The sequence below is a fragment of the Ceratosolen solmsi genome, unplaced genomic scaffold (genome assembly GCF_000503995.2).
Source record: "Ceratosolen solmsi marchali unplaced genomic scaffold, CerSol_1.0 scaffold2, whole genome shotgun sequence".
Taxonomy (NCBI): domain Eukaryota; kingdom Metazoa; phylum Arthropoda; class Insecta; order Hymenoptera; family Agaonidae; genus Ceratosolen; species Ceratosolen solmsi.
The window spans coordinates 6,854,603-6,872,080 of record NW_011948422.1 but is presented as its reverse complement, the minus strand read 5'-3'; the positions used below and the strand labels follow the sequence as shown (position 1 = coordinate 6,872,080).

Sequence of the window (17,478 nt, the reverse complement as noted above, 5' to 3'; positions counted from 1 at the left end):
ACATTGCATCAGAATGTGTATATAATTTTTTTATTCTTTTTCTCGGGCACTTACCTACCTCTCGTTTTATTTGTTAATTATTTTATGTCAACAGCCTGTCGAGAAGGGATACATAATTTTGCGTAACTTTCATTTATCTACGTATGCTTACGCATATGGTTGTGCGAATGTATGCGTCCACGCGTGTGTACGCGCCCGAGCGTGAAAGAAAGCATGAGAGAGAGAGAGAGAGAGAGAGAGAGAGAGAGAGAGAGTGATACATTATATAGGAATTCTACTCACAAAGATTTTTCAGCCAATCGGTGCCCATCATTATACATATACTTCTATAAAAAAGAAAATGTGTAAATTATGCCATGGATCGAGGCACCAAACCTGATACCTGAGATTTTTATTTTAACTCTCCAAAGTATCCAATACTTAATTAGATAGAGCATCGAATTATTTATTTTTTTATCATTTCTTCATCTAGAATAAGTTGGGTTTTTGTTTTCGTTTTTTTTTTTTATAATTTGTTTAATTTTTTTTTATTTTTTATGTCCAATAACAAACAAATTCTTTCACCACAATGCATGGCAAGGCGAACGTCTATGTTCAAGAACTGAAACAATTAAGTCTGAGCACTACAAACTGTGGTAATTTCTTTTAAATTGGCTTGAAAAATTAACACTACGTATCAATACTTAAAATATTCATTTTCTACGCTTCCTTAATTTATTTTGGTATTTCACAATTCAATAAATTAACATTAGCCCCATAAGGCTGATCTCACGTTTATAAGTTAAAGAATGCATTTAGTCGTTGAGTTTGCTTAATTAACGAACTGTAGATTTATAACTGTATATATTCAATTTTTAATAACTTAAGGAATTGATTTTAGTAGACTTTCAATTAATTAAATTATACTTTTTACGCTAATATTAAAAATTGCTTTTATTGATTTATTACGTTTCAAATGTCTTAATAAGCTTAAAACAATATATTTACGTGCTCTTTCTTTCAATTTTTACAATAAAAAAAGTTTAAAAACTTAATTTTTTTTGTGTTTTTAAAGTCTTATGAATTATTTAATAAAATGTAATAAAATTTTACGTACACTAAATATCAAAATTCCATTTTTTTTATTTTATGCTAATATGTATATGCGAGTGTGCATGTGCGTGCGTGTATGCATGTAGGTATGTGTGCAAGTGTGTCTGTATGTCTGTATGTCTGCATATATATATATATATATATTTATATTTATATATATTATGAAAGTATAAATTTAAAAGTCACAAATAATTCGATTGTTATAATTTTTGTTTATACATAATTTAAAAAATACGACTCAAAAAGGAAATTGCGTAAAAACTCGCGGTTGAATGAAAATATTTCGTTTCATAATTGTATATAAATAATTTTTGTATTTTACGTAATGATAAATTTATAGATCCAAATGAGAATTTTATAGAACCACACGTTGAAATTAATTTCAAATAATGTATTATCCATCTGTTAATGTTTAAAATAAGAAATTATCTTTTCCATGATAAAATTAAAAAAAAAAAAAAAAAAAAAAATAATAAAAAACCATGTAGATATAACAAAAAGTTTACGCATAGAAATGCGTGTAGCGTCACATACTATGTGAAGCTCTCGTCTTACACAATTAAATCACAAAAACTAGAACTGTAACCCCACACATCTCAGGGATATGATTTCAAAAGTCTGTTAAGGCAATATCAGAATAAAGCTTACATATTATGGTGTATGACAGGGCTGAAGCTAAAATTGCAAAACTCATTCCATCGTCAGAAAATGAAAAAGTAAGATTATTTTTAATCCGAAAAGATTACCATTGAGTTCGCATTGAGAATAATTGTTGATCCAGAGCAAATGAGCTTTATATACCGAATGTTGTTAATTTTTAGTTGATCAATTTCAAGTCGGCAGTCATTGTTATTGAAGATATCTTGTGCTATCGGGTTTACTCGGAAGGAAAATACGAGAATATTTTAAAATGTTTGTTAGAACAAACCGCGATTATTTCAATTTGTCTCCAATAGCAAAACAATAACTTTCCAATTTTGATACGCGCGATATTATCGAGCGCTACATGCAAATTTTAGCACGATTGGAATACACAATAAATGAAGAAGATAAAATCTTGGTCTCATTGTTCTTGGCATGTGTGGTCTCCATAAATGAAATATGAAAACTGACGTTTTAAAGCAATGTGCCGACTAGATTAAAATTTGAAGATTATTTATCTTTAATTATCTACTTGTTCGATATTGAATCACCGAGCTCCATAATATATAATATTATATTACTATATCTATCATATACTCTATCTTGGAGTATAGATTTTCTTGCTAATAATGCCATAAGAGGAGCATCCAAGGCCTTAAAATGTCTGATACGGGTTAAACAATTATAATTTTACCAATAATCTACTCAAGAATAATAGGATAGTTCAATTTCGATGACATTTTTGGTTGTTCTAATTCTAATAATTGGTACATCGAAGGGAACTAATGGGCCTAAATAGCATCCCTGATAATTAATTAATTGACAAGCAATGACTGCTTTATCCATAAATAATATATATATATATATATATATATATATATATATATTAATTTTTAACATATTAACTGTATAATATTTACGGTGTTAATATTGGACTCTTCGTTACTATCAGAAATATCCTATCAGTCTTTGGAGACGATCAAATTTGTTAATCACTAAATCGATTTCAAAAGTATACAATAGAGCATTGATCGCATGTAAAAGTACAATATACGACATTTCGGGCTGCATATTCTTTTAATTAACTCGATGAAAGACGAGTTTTCGTAAATTTTTATACTTTAACCTTTACCTATACTCTTGATCCTTCATTATTTATATACGTCACTCACGGGTGTATATTTCACGGACGTGTATCTTATTTCTACTCACTAACTTGGTATTCGAGGACAACCATCTTTATTATTCCACGATTGCGATCGATTATTATGAGACTACTTATGATAATTGTCAAATATCTGCAGTGATGAGAGATATTGTTATTTGAGGTCAACTTCCTATCCTCCTGTTTTGTAATACCCAATATCGACTAATATAACCAGTCATGCGCGGTACGTCCACCGGTAAATTAATTGTGACGAGAAGTACATGAGAGGCAACTTCTTATTTTACTTATAATAAAAATCACTAACCAATTATTTGAAATTACTTACAATATGTGATTATATAAGTTATTTAAGACATATATATTAACATGTAACATTGCACAAAATTTACATTTGAAAACGGTGAATTATTTAAATAATTCAATCAGCTCGTGTGAATAACTGCAAAATTTTTAATTTGTCAACGATAAATCGCAAATAATTATTTCGAAAAAAAATTAACAATCAGTTGGGGAAAAAAATGCCTAAAAGTATTAAAACTTAAAGTAAATTAAGATTACACAAACAATTGATAATGTAAATCGTATATAATCTTATATATAAACGTAAGAAACTGAAAAAATGAAGAAAAAGCGAAACCCAAAAAAAGTAATATCGAAGCTCTAAGAAATATGTAATAATAACACGTGTTAACGACAATACTGACAGTTTAGGAATTGTAATAAATCATCTACACGCGTTTGCGTAATTACTCATAAATTAATCGTATAATCACAAATAACCTGTTCCATATAAAACAAAAACAAAAGAAACAAAAAGCAATGAAAAACACCCAATATAAGGAATAATGAAGAATTGTTATTGTTCAAGGCAATTGAAAAATCGACTTCGTTTTACGAAATTCCTTTTTGGTAAGGTAATTGTTAAAAATATATTTTTAACATACTCTATATAATTATTATGCATTGTTTCTATTTGAAAAACTCATCGATATTTATAAAGAAAGAACGAGCGAAAGAACGAGCGAAAGAACGAAAGAATGAACGAAAGGAAGAAAGGAAGAAAGAAAGAACGAAAGAAAGAAAGAAAGAAAGAAAGAAAGAAAAATTACCGTGAGATGTTTAATAATCAGTATTAATGTTCATCTATTTATACAAAAATTTTTTAATAAGTTCTTTTTTATTACCAAGTCTGCATTATTCATCTCAAATATTAGTTTTGGATGGGTTATTGAATTCAGTATGTGTGCGTATGCGCGCGTGTGCTTTTGAGGGAATGTCACGTCGAACATTACAAAGTTATGACTTCTCATCATAGATTGTGATATTTAATATGTAAATGTACATTTTATGCATATGTAGGTTTATGAAAAGTGGTATGTCGTACGCCACTGTTTTAAATGATGTCGCAGCCTAATTGCCGCGACAGTATTACGGATTTTTGTTCCGTTTAAAAACGCTTATACACATTACTTATAGAAGAAGAAGAAAAAAATCATGTATTGTTCGATTCACTTTGGAATATGTAAAAATAAAAAAGAATAGAAAAGAATTCCTGCATTTCCTTATGCCAATGCAATTTAAGAATCAAACCAACATCTGTATACGTTTTCTTTCAAATTCAATTATAAACGAGTACACTTCCTCATAATTGTAATTATAAAAGTAAGTGTAGGAAAATTGCATCTTATAGATTGTGTATGTATTCTCATAATTTATATGTACTTAGATTTTCGTAAATAAAAGACTATGATTTTAAATGAAGCATTGACTTGTGGCGTTTATTGTGTAATGTAATGCTTAAAATTTTAGACATCTTAAAGATTTTATAAGCACTCTGTTATAGAATTTATCCAAATGGAGACAGCGAAGGCTCCTGCGTCGATATTTTTTAAATATTCTCCTTGTTTTACGTAACTCGCTCGCCCAATCCTAAAAATAAACGATAAAGCGTATTAATTAAAATAGTTTTGCACCCGTACGTAGGTGTGGAAATTTTTTAATTACTTGGGAATCATATTTTTCGTTTCCTCGGCCGATTTGGTAGCCACTTTGGCCACTTGCACTGCCGCTTTTTTATAAGGAAGCGTTAAGTCCTTTTCCAGCTCATTTAACGAAGGATATAAAACGTCAATCTGCAAATGTATTTTAGCACCGTAAATTAAATTACATTCGCGTAATTACCATTGCGCACAACATGAATTCTTACGCATACACGCGTGTGTATGTAATCAATGAATTGATTGACGAATAAATGCATGCACTAATAGATTACACATTACCATTAAAAATACTTACTATACCATTAGTATTTATAATATTAAAAACGCTCGCTGCGAATGAATACGAGTTCATTGCCATGAACATATTTTAAAATAAGCGCTTTAACAACAAAGGATTCGGCGATATGAACTTATTTTTTTTTCCATCATATTTAATATCATGATTTTCGTTATGAATTTTATTTTATTATTCATTATTAGCCATTTTATTATTCAGCTCACCATTGTTTTATCTCCTGGTACAGCTTTACTATATTTCATAATGCCATTAATTCCTGCACGCCAAGCTCGAGCCCAAATTTCAAGCCAACTTTCCGTATTATCACTATTAGACAAAGCAGACCCGGCGGCTGTGAACATCAAACTGTATAGAGCACCCGATGTACCTCCCATTCGTTCTTCAGCAATATTCGCTAACTCGGACATTAACGAGGATGGGTGAGATACGATTAATTTATCAATTGCCGCTAGCACTCCTGAGAAGAACGAAAAAGTCCTATTTAATTATCATGACATTGGTATTCCCGATTGATTTCAATATAAATCTCTTGCATTATTACATTCAAATGTATTATCAAAATAAAATAAATTTTCTTTTCAGACAACTTTATGAAAAGTGGATTGATTCGTATATCGGACCCTATGTTCCAAGGAATTAATGCAAAATCTTATCCACATTATCGACCACCAAGTTGTCCAATATTAATGATTTTAACAAATAGGGAATTCTATTTTATATTGTTCATTAGTTTCGAAACATTATCATTCTTATAGCATACCTGCAATTTATTTAATTCGACATGTAGATTTAGATTTATCTTCATAATATGTGTAGAATACTTCGGTACGTGAATCGACGAATAAATAAATGATTTAATATTTATAACAAATGCTTGAGCAATCACATCAAATTTATATTTGCACTAGTTGTTGTTATTATTAATAATAACATAATAAGCTCAAAGTAATGCACAAGCAAACAATTACAAATAGAAATGGTTTATTCGACAGTAATGTCTCTCACACTTCGTATTATCGTTGTACTTGACAATTCAGTCAATTAATTAAAATATAAATATTTATATGAGAGAGTGAATTAAGTTATTGGATAAATTAATTTATTTTGTGTTTTTAAGAGTAGCAATGGAAGTAATGGGAATGTTTAAAATTAAAATAGTTTCTCTGAAGAAATAAATAATTTTTTTTTTTTTTTTTTTTTTTTTTTTTTTTTCTTTTTTTTTTTTTGTTCATTATTATAAAATTATCTCAATTTAATTATAGATAATAATGCTTAAAAAGAAATTTTACATTAACAAAATTGATATTATAAATTACCTTCGCCAAGATTTTTAAGTGTTGTACCGCAATCCCCGTCACCGCAACCGCTATCTAACTCATTAATACTCCGTTCTTTCTCAATAATTGCTTTACAACTTTTTTGCAAACAGGCCCTTAATAGTTGCTCCTGGTAATTATTTAATGATGGTCCAACCTTCATTTGACTCATTTTTTCCTGCACGATCATTATATCTTGATGATTCGAGAGTGCAATACTATAAGAACAACCTGGCCATCCAGGAGCTTCTGTTTTTTCGTCAAGAAAATATAAAATTGACTTTATATCATTTTCCGGAAGCTTCAGAATAGATAGATGCACGCCTGCACTGTCTAAAGATGTCATTAGGAGTCCGGAATAAACTCGAACAGGAATTATTTCCATTTTCTCTATATAAAATTGTATGAAATTATATGAAATTTATTCATTAATCAAATCATTAATCGCAGACCATTCAATCTTTATTTTAGTTTTCTCATTTAGTGTATTAGAAAAATATATATCACTCAAATTTCTTTGATATATAATAAATAAGAATCATTGTAAAAATATTATTAAAAATACTCGAAATTTTAATAATAAAAATAGTAAAAAATATAGACTACTTTGAGTATTTTCAATCGCATCGGAACATTAAAAAAGTATAGATATCTTCTGTCAATAAATTTTCCGATTTCTTATTAAATTCTGAAATTCGCTAATGCATTAAAATAAAGTCCATTAATATCATGTTCTATTACGAACAAATATTTTATGTTTAATAAAAATGCGTGGATCTTCAAATTTTTCGAAACTTCATTTCTAATTAAAATGGCTGCGTTATAAGTTTTTAATTAATGTCCGCTATCTATTGCTCTGAACGTCCCGGGCATACGAATTAATACTAAAATTTGCTCCATGTGGCAGCCATAACTACAAAAGAAAGCGAATTATGTAAAGCTCATTATCTTTTAAGCTCTTCAAGCATCTGTTAAAATATTTCAATGGCCTTTATTAAAAACCCCGCGAGTTGACGTAAATATTTAAAAATTTGTTCCCTAAAATTTTTAGGAGAAAAAAAATTTACCTCGAGTCTCTTTAAAATACGCGACATTACTATATATGATACCCTTACGATCTTATTACTCAGAAAAGTATTTATGATTAATTAGAGTATTGGTAAATAAATAGTTGGAAAAACAGATTCTGTATATATATTTTTGCAATTAAGCATTCGATAATACATACTAAGTATGGTAAGTATTGATTTGAATTACAAAAATTCTTTTTACTTTGAATTAACATTATCGCCCTTATACTTCATAATACTTAAATTTTTATGTAAGAGACATATAAAAAAAAAAGGAATTTATAATGCGAGGTATAGTTTTTATATAAAAAATAAGAATAAATAAGAATAATAAAAAATATATGAGAATATAAAAAAAGTAAGTATAAGAATATCAAAAATATTGAAAATTATTTGGAACAAATATTTTAAATAATAAAAATATTATTTATATATTACCCAATGGCTAATATTAGTATAACATTAATGCTACTATATATTTAATGAAAACTTGCGTGAAAAAAAGTATATCATTTAATAAATAATACAATAAAACTAAAAATAAATTTATATATTAATTAAGAAAAAGAAAAAAAAACTATTTATTAATTAAATTAATAATGTACGTCAAGTAGCTATGTGTATTAGAATGTTTTAATGTTTTAATGGTGATACATTCTACATTTTGTTTAACATGTGAAACTGTTGCATATTCATTTTAATAGAATATCAACGTATGTCGTATTTAAATTTTAACACAATGACCAGTGAACGAATGATTTGACATTATTATAATCGCAATAAATACCAATGATTAAACGCAAATAGCTACTTTTCTTATGATAAAGAAAAATTTCAATAATGACAATCAGCGTAGAGGAGTGTTAGCATACAAATGATAGAATATGAGTGAGAAAGATGTCTCATATCTCCAGGACCATAGCTCGTAAAATAAACTAATGTTGTATCCTGATAACTGGACTCTACCCCTACTACTTCCTCATATTCAATCCAATCATAATCTGCAATATATTTGCAAATGGGACGAGGTAATCCTTATTCAAATTAATGTATCGTTACCATTATTGACAAAGCCGCTTTCACTGCTTTTCTATTACTAATCATGAATTTTCCTCATCTATACGCAATATAAAGGAAAGTAAAAGCTTCGTTAGCCGGATAAATTAAAGATGCAATAGCATTCGAGCAATTTATCACATCCTTTACTTTCTATTCATACGTCTTCTGCCTTCAATAATAGAAAAACTTTTCTTTCTGCCTGCTCGTCTGATTGTTGCTTTTAAATATTGATAATTTCCCAACCGAAGCAACATTGTGCGCTGCCAGTGTGCGTCGAATTAAATTGCTTGACCCAATCGATACCTACTCATTACTGTTTTATATTTAGTTTATTTGTAAACTAGCTCGCCTCTTACTAAGTAATTGCAGCTTACCCTCGCATATTTAATAACATTATAAAATTATAAACTTTAATTTAATATGTAGTTTGCCAATGTTTTAGGTTTTTTTTTTTTTTTCTTCCAAATTTATTACAACTTGTTATTGACCCAGAAATTCTTTCTAAAAATACATTATGCTCGAAGGTTTTTACTTTACTTCACCGATGCTTTCACAATCGTATCTAACGTATTTCACATAGTTTATAACTTTTTACTTCTTCATGCTCATTTATATTGCCTAGTATGCAATATATCCTATCCCCACCAACTATATAATCATATCCCCACCAATTATATAACACATAATATATACATAAAAATGTGATTTAAATTACTAACCCCCATCCCCACCCACATGCACAGTAATTCATTTCACTAAATGGAAAGATTTATTAAATAGCTAAGCTTTTTATATAATTTTAATGATTCCGTACTTTTAAATATTTGACATTTCAATTTTTCATGTAAAATGATCATAATGAATGATGCTTAAGAGTTGAAATGTTGTTAAGCATTCATATTTATTTCATCAAGTACAAAAAATTAATTTTTATATTTTAAACATATACATAAAATGATAAATTCTTGCTAAATTTAATTTTGAGATTTAAAAAAAAAAAAATTAATTAACCAATCATTTATCTACATCTGGACAATTTATATTCATTTTCATTATTTTAACGCAATTTTAATAATGTTTACCAATTTATTGTTTGTATTTAGGATATTATTGAGTAATTTTTAATAAATCAGCAACTATAAATATGAAGAATAAAGAATCCCTTGCCATTATAATTAAAAGATACTTCTTTCGATTTTATAAAACTTTCAACGAACGATAACAAATAAGAAGAATTGTTCTCTTAAAAGATAAAAAATTTAGAATAATATTTGCTTTCGTCTATTCGCTTTAATAAAATAAATAAATCTTATTCAAATTCAAAAATCAGAATTTCATCTTAAAAAATATCTCAATAAACTATATATATTTTTTAACTTACGAAGTTGCGTAACGACCTCTTTTACAACAATTCCTTGTTCCAATTGACTCAGCCCACCAAAATTGTTTATTAATATAACTACCGAGTCTCTTTTGACAATCTTAAGGGATTTAATGATTACATTAATCATAAGTGATACAATTTTAGAAACGGGCTGTAATTTTATTCTTTTATATCCCGCTTCACCATGTATGCCCTGGCCAAATTCAATTTCATCGTCTGGAAGCTCAAACATAGGACCCTCGCCTAAGTCATTAAATATAAGAAGGCTATTTTTACTTAAAATTTCTTAATTACTCGTCATTAAGCCATAATGTAGTTAATGTGTAATACAATTACCAGGAATTTTGCATGCCGTTAAACCAATTGAACACGATGCTGTATTATTAGCTATTAATTGAGCATTCTTCGCTACTTCGTCGATAGAGTAACCGTTTTGCGCCATAGCTCCCGCAATTTTTATCACCAATATAATACCGGGCAAAGCTCTTTTTCCTACTTTGCCCAATTCATTATCGGGAATACTACAATCATCGCCAACTGTAACTTGCACAACCTATATCATAAAATATAAAATATAAAATCATGAAATATACTAATGCATCTAATTAATATTATGTATGTATGAATCGTGTTCATAAACAAAAACGATCAATTATTAAATTTTTATGTAAAAACTCGAGAAAATTTTGCACAAAAAAAAAGAAAAAATCATTGGTGATGATTTACTAGAAAAATACCGAATTTCAAAGTATAATCCAATGTAAACGTATGTATTTTTAAAATATTTTTCAATCCTTATCTTTGCATTTCATTTCCAATATTATCGAACTCAAAATATTGAAATACTTTTCTCATATTTAATAATTTAATTATTCTGCGCGTGTGTATATATGAAATTTTTAATTATAGACTTCTTGTTTTGTTTCGTTTTTTCTTTCTGACTTTTCTTAAATTATGTTGATATAAATATATATATATATATATATATATATATATAACTGAACGTTTAAGATAATGTTGTTTTTATGTAAAAATAAAAATAATCCGCTATTTAAGGCGAGAAAAATTTTAATAAAAATTGTAATATCTCTTAGAAGTTTAAATATAAAATTAATGGAAGAGAAAAAATTAAATATTACTCTCCTTCGTTAGTCGATTTTTGTTAATTATTATGAATGCCGAATATCAAAATGATTTTCTATAATCAATATTTGTCACATTATGGACATGAAATTTCTTAATATTGATAAAGATTTTGAATATTTTGCCCTATTTTGCGATATTAAGATAATTATATTATCAAGAAAATGCTTAATAATTATTATAATATATAATAAATTGCCATTTATAATAAATAAACCTATACATAAATTAAATTTATAGGCGTATGGTGTAATCAACCATTAAAAAAGATTATTTAATGCGAATTCGAAAAATATGTAAATGTGCATTCAAATTTAAGGGAATATTATTCATATTTATCGAAATTTTACAGCCTTAAACAGTACGTGGAAAACGAATTAAAATCCAAATTTTATCTGTTAATTGATTTGTAATACTTTTTTAACGATATGCAACGAGCAAGAATTATAAAATTCTTAAAAATAAAAAATAGTTTTTGTGCAAAACCTTTAACATATACCGATTGATGCCGACTATCATCAACATGTGCATTAATCTTCTACTTCTTTTATGATAAACTTATATTAGAAAAATATTAATTAATAAAGTCACTGTGTAATTTACTTTCAAGCCTTGCCCCAGTGCCTTTTCAATAGCTAATCCAAAATTTAAGCAATCTCCCGTATAATTAGCGATAATTACGAGACATCCAGCTACAAATGAAATAAATATTTTTAAATATTAATGTATCGTCTAAGTGCAAATTATAATTATTCTTCATTGCAATTAACGAATTTTGTGTACCATTATTATTGTTTGCCGAGGCACACTTAATTGCATGAAGCACGTGACCCGAAGGTGGTGAAGCAAATACCGAACCAGAAATTGATGCCGACAACATACCAGCGCCAACAAAACCTGCTCAATGATAAAATAATATTCATAATTTTTGAGTAAAATTACACGAGGTAAGATTTTAATAATGAAAAAATATCACTGACCTGCTGAAAATGGCTCATGGCCACTACCCCCTCCACTTACAATCGCTACTTTGTTATCCAATTCATTCCACTAATAAGATTATTTAAATATATTTTTTAAATATTTTAAATAGTAAACAATTATATTGCATTCTATTAATTGATTTTATAAATTTAATGAGTATTTTATTTGGAATTTATTACTTTAATGATAAAATTTGTCAAAACATCTTAAATATTCTTTGTCAAATATATTACCGATAAGGATGGAATTTTTGTTTATATCAAATTACCATTTTACATTTTTATTTCAATTAATTATAAGAATTACAAACGTACTTTTTAATTTGTTAATTTTTCAAAATTTCATTTCGCATAAATATCTTTTGACAATTAGTTATTAATTTAAGCTGCATAATTATTAATATAGATACAAGATTATAATGTACATATCCTTAATTTTTCTCCCTTCAGATTAAATTATTAATTATTAATTTGTCCCCTTGTTAAATTTCATGAAAATGAAATTCACCTTTGAAATGCAAATGATAAATGTTCATTCATTGGTAAAAGACCTGATAATATAAACACAATTATTATTTCTAAAATCTATATAACCTCAAAAATTTATAAAACAAATTTGAATTTTGTATAAAAATATAGTTTGAAAATAACATAATAATTTTTATATAATGATATATTTTGCATTACACAAGCATAAATTGAAACCAATGACCTTATATTGAAATTGGTAATTAATTATTCTTTGGCATCTAAAATAAGAAAAAATTTTTTTTAATCCTTTCACATAATCTCAAAATGTACCGCATAAATCCTTAAAATAACATTGATTTCATAAGGCTGAGCTTTTTTATTCCCTTCTTTACTACAAACAAAATTGAATATCATATGTTTGATGTATTTTTCTAAGATTTAATCTATATGCATTATGTCATATATATATATATATATATATATATATATATATAATAAAATTTTTTTATAAAATGCTGAAAAATATTTGATAAAAATAAAAATACATGATTACAATAAATAATATACTCACTCCAGCTTTTAAAACAACTCTTGGTGAATGTAATTCGAGTTGTGGATATGCTAAAGTATAACCAATTAAAGATTCATTCACCATGCCATCAATAGAATTTATCAAACTCTTTTTTGCCATTTTTCAAGCTTAAAATAATATTTAACTAAAAATCATAAATCGCAAAATGTATTATTTAAATATAATCACTGATAAAAAGAAAATTTGGAAAATAATGAGTCAAGTGAATTGTTATCCTAGATATTATGAAAATTATAGAATAAAAAATATGCCAGTAATTCTGGAATATACTTCAGAGACCTAGAAATATATATCTATATATAGTTATGTAGGACATAAAAAACTTATGTAACTTTAAATAATAATGTTATAATCATTTCATACAATTATTGATTTAAACTGAAATTCATTAGTATTAATGAATAATTTAATTATCTAAATATATGAAGATGCATAAAGTCATTTATATTTAAAGAGATCTTAACATAATCGAGAAAAGAATATTGACATTTACATTGATATATAAATAATTTAATTTTATAAAAATAATATGAGATTTTTATTTTAAAATATATAACACATTTTTATAAAATATTGTTGATAATTTCTTCAATTTTAACAGAATTTTAATACCAATTACATAGTTTTTTTTTTTTAATATATTTCAAATATAATTAAAAATTGTCTATTTAAAATAATTGATATAAATGCAAATATACAATAACATTTTAATTTTTCTTTTTAACGTGAGATTACAATTTCTGTCCTCTAAGAATTTCCATCTTCTTTATTCGTTTTCAGTTGCTTCGAATATTCGGTAGCAATAGTTTTAATTTCCTGCAAATCATCTTGTAAGAGTTTTTGTAATACTTCTTTATCAGCTGCATTAGACGAACTAAGAAATTTTAATAGTAAATCTAAAACAAATATTCATCATTAATTTAAAACATTTAATTGGTTTTTTTTCATATTATTATTGTTATTGTTGTTGGTATCGTTGTTGTTACCGTGATATTTTATAAGGGAAGAAGATGTCGAGGATTTTAAGTAATACTGCAGAAATGAAAGAATAGATGATACGTGTCTCCCAGATATATGGATTGTATTTTGCGTAGCTGCTATAAAGAGTATTATTGTTGTCAAATGTAATACTAGAGCAGGATCTTGCGTACAACTTAATTCCTTTAGAAGAGCTTCCCTATGATCAACAATGATAAACCTATCTTTTTTTTTATCATATTTCCTTAAAACTAAACAACAGGCAGACATAGCTGGTTCAACGGCATTAAAAAAATCTTCCAAATTGTTTCCTGCAACAACTTTATGCAAATTTGCAAGTGGTTTTTTTACATCGTTAGGTAAGTCTTGGAGTATTTTTTCCCTTGTTTCAGTCGTTAAATTAGGCGAATGTTGTATCACATTTTGACGAGCGCATAATTTGAAGATTTCTGTTATAAAATCTACGACTAATGTTTTCAATAAGTATTTTGCCAGTGCTTCCTGAGTATATTTGTCTACAAACTTTGTTCCCTTATCAAAGACTTTGATGTTGGTTATTAACGCATTCAGATGATTATCAATTTCACTTAAATCTATTGTCTTATGCTTGGGTAATAATTGTTCCATTATCTGTAGAACCTGCTTATTCAGTAGAGGACACAAGTATATTGACAATTCATCCGTAAATTCATCCATATCCGCTAAGTTCTTATCTTTATTTAATTCCTTTTGAATATCATCGATTTTTAAAAAATTCATATCAACCTTTTCATTCTCTAAGCCAAGCTGCTCATTATCCGAGTCATTATCTTGATTTTTAAATTGATTATACTTCTTCTTAATTGATTTGGTTTTTGTTTCTCGACCTTGACTACCGCCACCAGCCTTCCCACTATATGCCTTTTTTCTCCTTTCAGCTTTTCTATCAACTTTGTTATCTTCGATGTCCATATGCTTATATTTTGTCTTACTTTCATTAGTAGGCGGAGGCCATTTGCCACTAACGACAATCTCCTCTGCCTTTTCCCTAGCTAAGGGCTCTAACTGCTTTTGTAACTCTTGCAAATAAACATCCGATACAATAACCGTTAATGCAAAAACGTGAACGGACGATTGCGATTGCTTTTTTAAAGACGTTTCTTTTAAAAATAATTCAATATCTTTAGGATTAAAAACTGTTGGTATGATAGAATTAATGTCTGTGAAGGATCTAGTTGCTATAACTTCTTCAATAATAACATCGACTTGGTCAATGAGTATGGGATTTATCGATATTGCGCTAAGATGCATTATATCCCTATTTGTAAAATGGCGTTTTACAAAATTTTTTGGATCCGAAATACCCAGCCTTAGTAGTACATCATATTCTGTAACATAAGCAATTATAGGATTAATTAATGAGTACATTAATTTCGGATGTAAAAACGAAAACCATATAAACAATACGATATGTTTAAGATTTTTTGGGGGAAATAAAGTAATAAAATCTTACCAAGATATCCATTATGCTTATAAAAGTTTTCAACCCATTCGTTTTGGCTTTTGGAATATATACTAGGGACATAAATACTATTACTGCAATGTTTGCCAGTTATAATACCTGGAACTTGACATTTTTCATGCAGATTCTCCAAAATTGCTAAAACAAAGAATGTTAATAATGAAAGGTTTGTATTGGTAAAAACCTCTGCGTGCATTAACAATTCAACTACCAAAGAATATTTTCTCCGGAATAGAGCATTGTCCTAATATTGCGGAAATTTGAGTTGGTTTTGTAATTGCTGAAAGCGCACCCCTTATTTTTGCTTCAATTCTGGCTATATAATTTTGATTATAAAAAATTCTTGGATCCTCTACATCCTGTTTACCTAATATAGTTTTGCCTAACTCCTTTTCAATTACTGACTGTAAAAAATCTGCCGGCAAATCGTAATACAGCATTAAGTCCACAACACTAATAAAGCCATCTTTACATAATTGATTGTTAATTTCTTTTGCAATCTTAGAGATATAATTGTTATCTATTAAATTGTCTAATATTATTTTTATATGTTTATTGCTTTTTTCCATATCGCTGGCAAATTTAGTTATTAGCGATAAATCGACATTCAAAATACTAGATAATTCGACTAAAGTTATACGACCATTATGTTCGAATAATTTATTCTCAATTTCAGTAATTAGATATTCTGGTGTGATATACTCTTTCCTCAATTGTAAAAATAACATTTAAAAGCTTCTTCTCGATTAATTTCGTTACGATCTCTATACAATTCCGTTCCGATAATCTGAAAACATTATTAATATTAGTTGAAAGAATGAAAAAACAAATCTTCAATATGTATATATTTTATGTATATACCATAGAAGAGAAAAGAATGAATAATAAAATTTTAAATGATAAATCATAATGACGATACTGTTTTAATGACATTTTAAGAATAATTGAAGATCATTAAATTAGGCACATATTACGCGTGTATTTCACACGAGTGAAACTGCATTTATGATAAAAATTTATTATATTAATAATTAGGTGTATGCCTATCGTTGTGCACTAGTGTATCGTGTAGGCATGCATGGACATATGTGTAGACGGTTTTAAGGATACAAGAAATTTCTCTTGTAAAATTCGAATTAAGCATGAAAGTAAAATAAAATGAAAAAATAATGAACATGGTTACCTATACAAAGCACAACTTAGTTGCATTTTTTGAAAATCAAGGGCTAGCCTCTTCACTTCGTCCCAACTTGTGTTCTGCGTCATTGTTAATTACTATTTTGTTACAATTATAAAATAATATAAAATATTCACTAATCGACCAGATAACTCCAACCTGTTATTAACAATATAACATGATTTAACAACAATTTAACAATAAGGATTATTTGTCATTAAATGTATGTACACAATAAGGTCGATATACCTATCGTCGTCAGGCTTTAGGTCACTGCATCTTCTCTATCATTTTATTACTCTTTTTGGTGATCTGCAGACGACAAATCTGACTTTCACCTCGGGATGGCCTTAACAATGTATTGGCCACGATGTTGTGAAGGGGGTCTGTGATAAGGACAGAAAATAGGCAACAAGTGTGAAAGTTTAGACGAACTATGCTCGATGACACGTCGACGAGGCCGGAGATGCCGAAGGTCAGCCGAAATTATAAAATAGCGGATGGTTAAGCCGATTTGTAATGTCTGCAAATGGCGGATAAGCTTTGGATTTCCTATGCTTCCTTATGACGATAGGTGGTGCAGTTGGTAGACATGCTGCTGTGA

General features: G+C 27.7%; 2 protein-coding genes across 2 annotated transcripts; both read right to left on the bottom strand.

The window, feature by feature from the left end:
* Positions 1-4,707: 4,707 nt before the first annotated feature.
* On the bottom strand, positions 4,708-13,382 carry LOC105361954 (bifunctional ATP-dependent dihydroxyacetone kinase/FAD-AMP lyase (cyclizing)). Its single transcript, XM_011499276.1, has 10 exons — positions 13,198-13,382; positions 12,153-12,222; positions 11,956-12,069; positions 11,776-11,864; positions 10,366-10,582; positions 10,027-10,272; positions 6,517-6,906; positions 5,404-5,657; positions 4,907-5,034; positions 4,708-4,831 (listed from the first exon to the last, which is right to left on the bottom strand). Exons 1-10 carry the CDS (start codon positions 13,315-13,317, stop codon positions 4,726-4,728), a joined length of 1,734 nt encoding a protein of 577 aa, XP_011497578.1. The 5' UTR covers positions 13,318-13,382; the 3' UTR covers positions 4,708-4,725.
* Positions 13,383-13,885: 503 nt separating this feature from the next.
* Ufl1 (UFM1 specific ligase 1) lies at positions 13,886-17,274 on the bottom strand. The gene is given in 6 exon segments (XM_011499274.1): positions 13,886-14,114; positions 14,205-15,563; positions 15,689-15,835; positions 15,909-16,405; positions 16,407-16,484; positions 16,881-17,274. Coding segments are annotated over 6 exon segments (2,313 nt in total). The 5' UTR covers positions 16,964-17,274; the 3' UTR covers positions 13,886-13,965.
* Between the last annotated feature and the right edge of the window lie 204 nt (positions 17,275-17,478).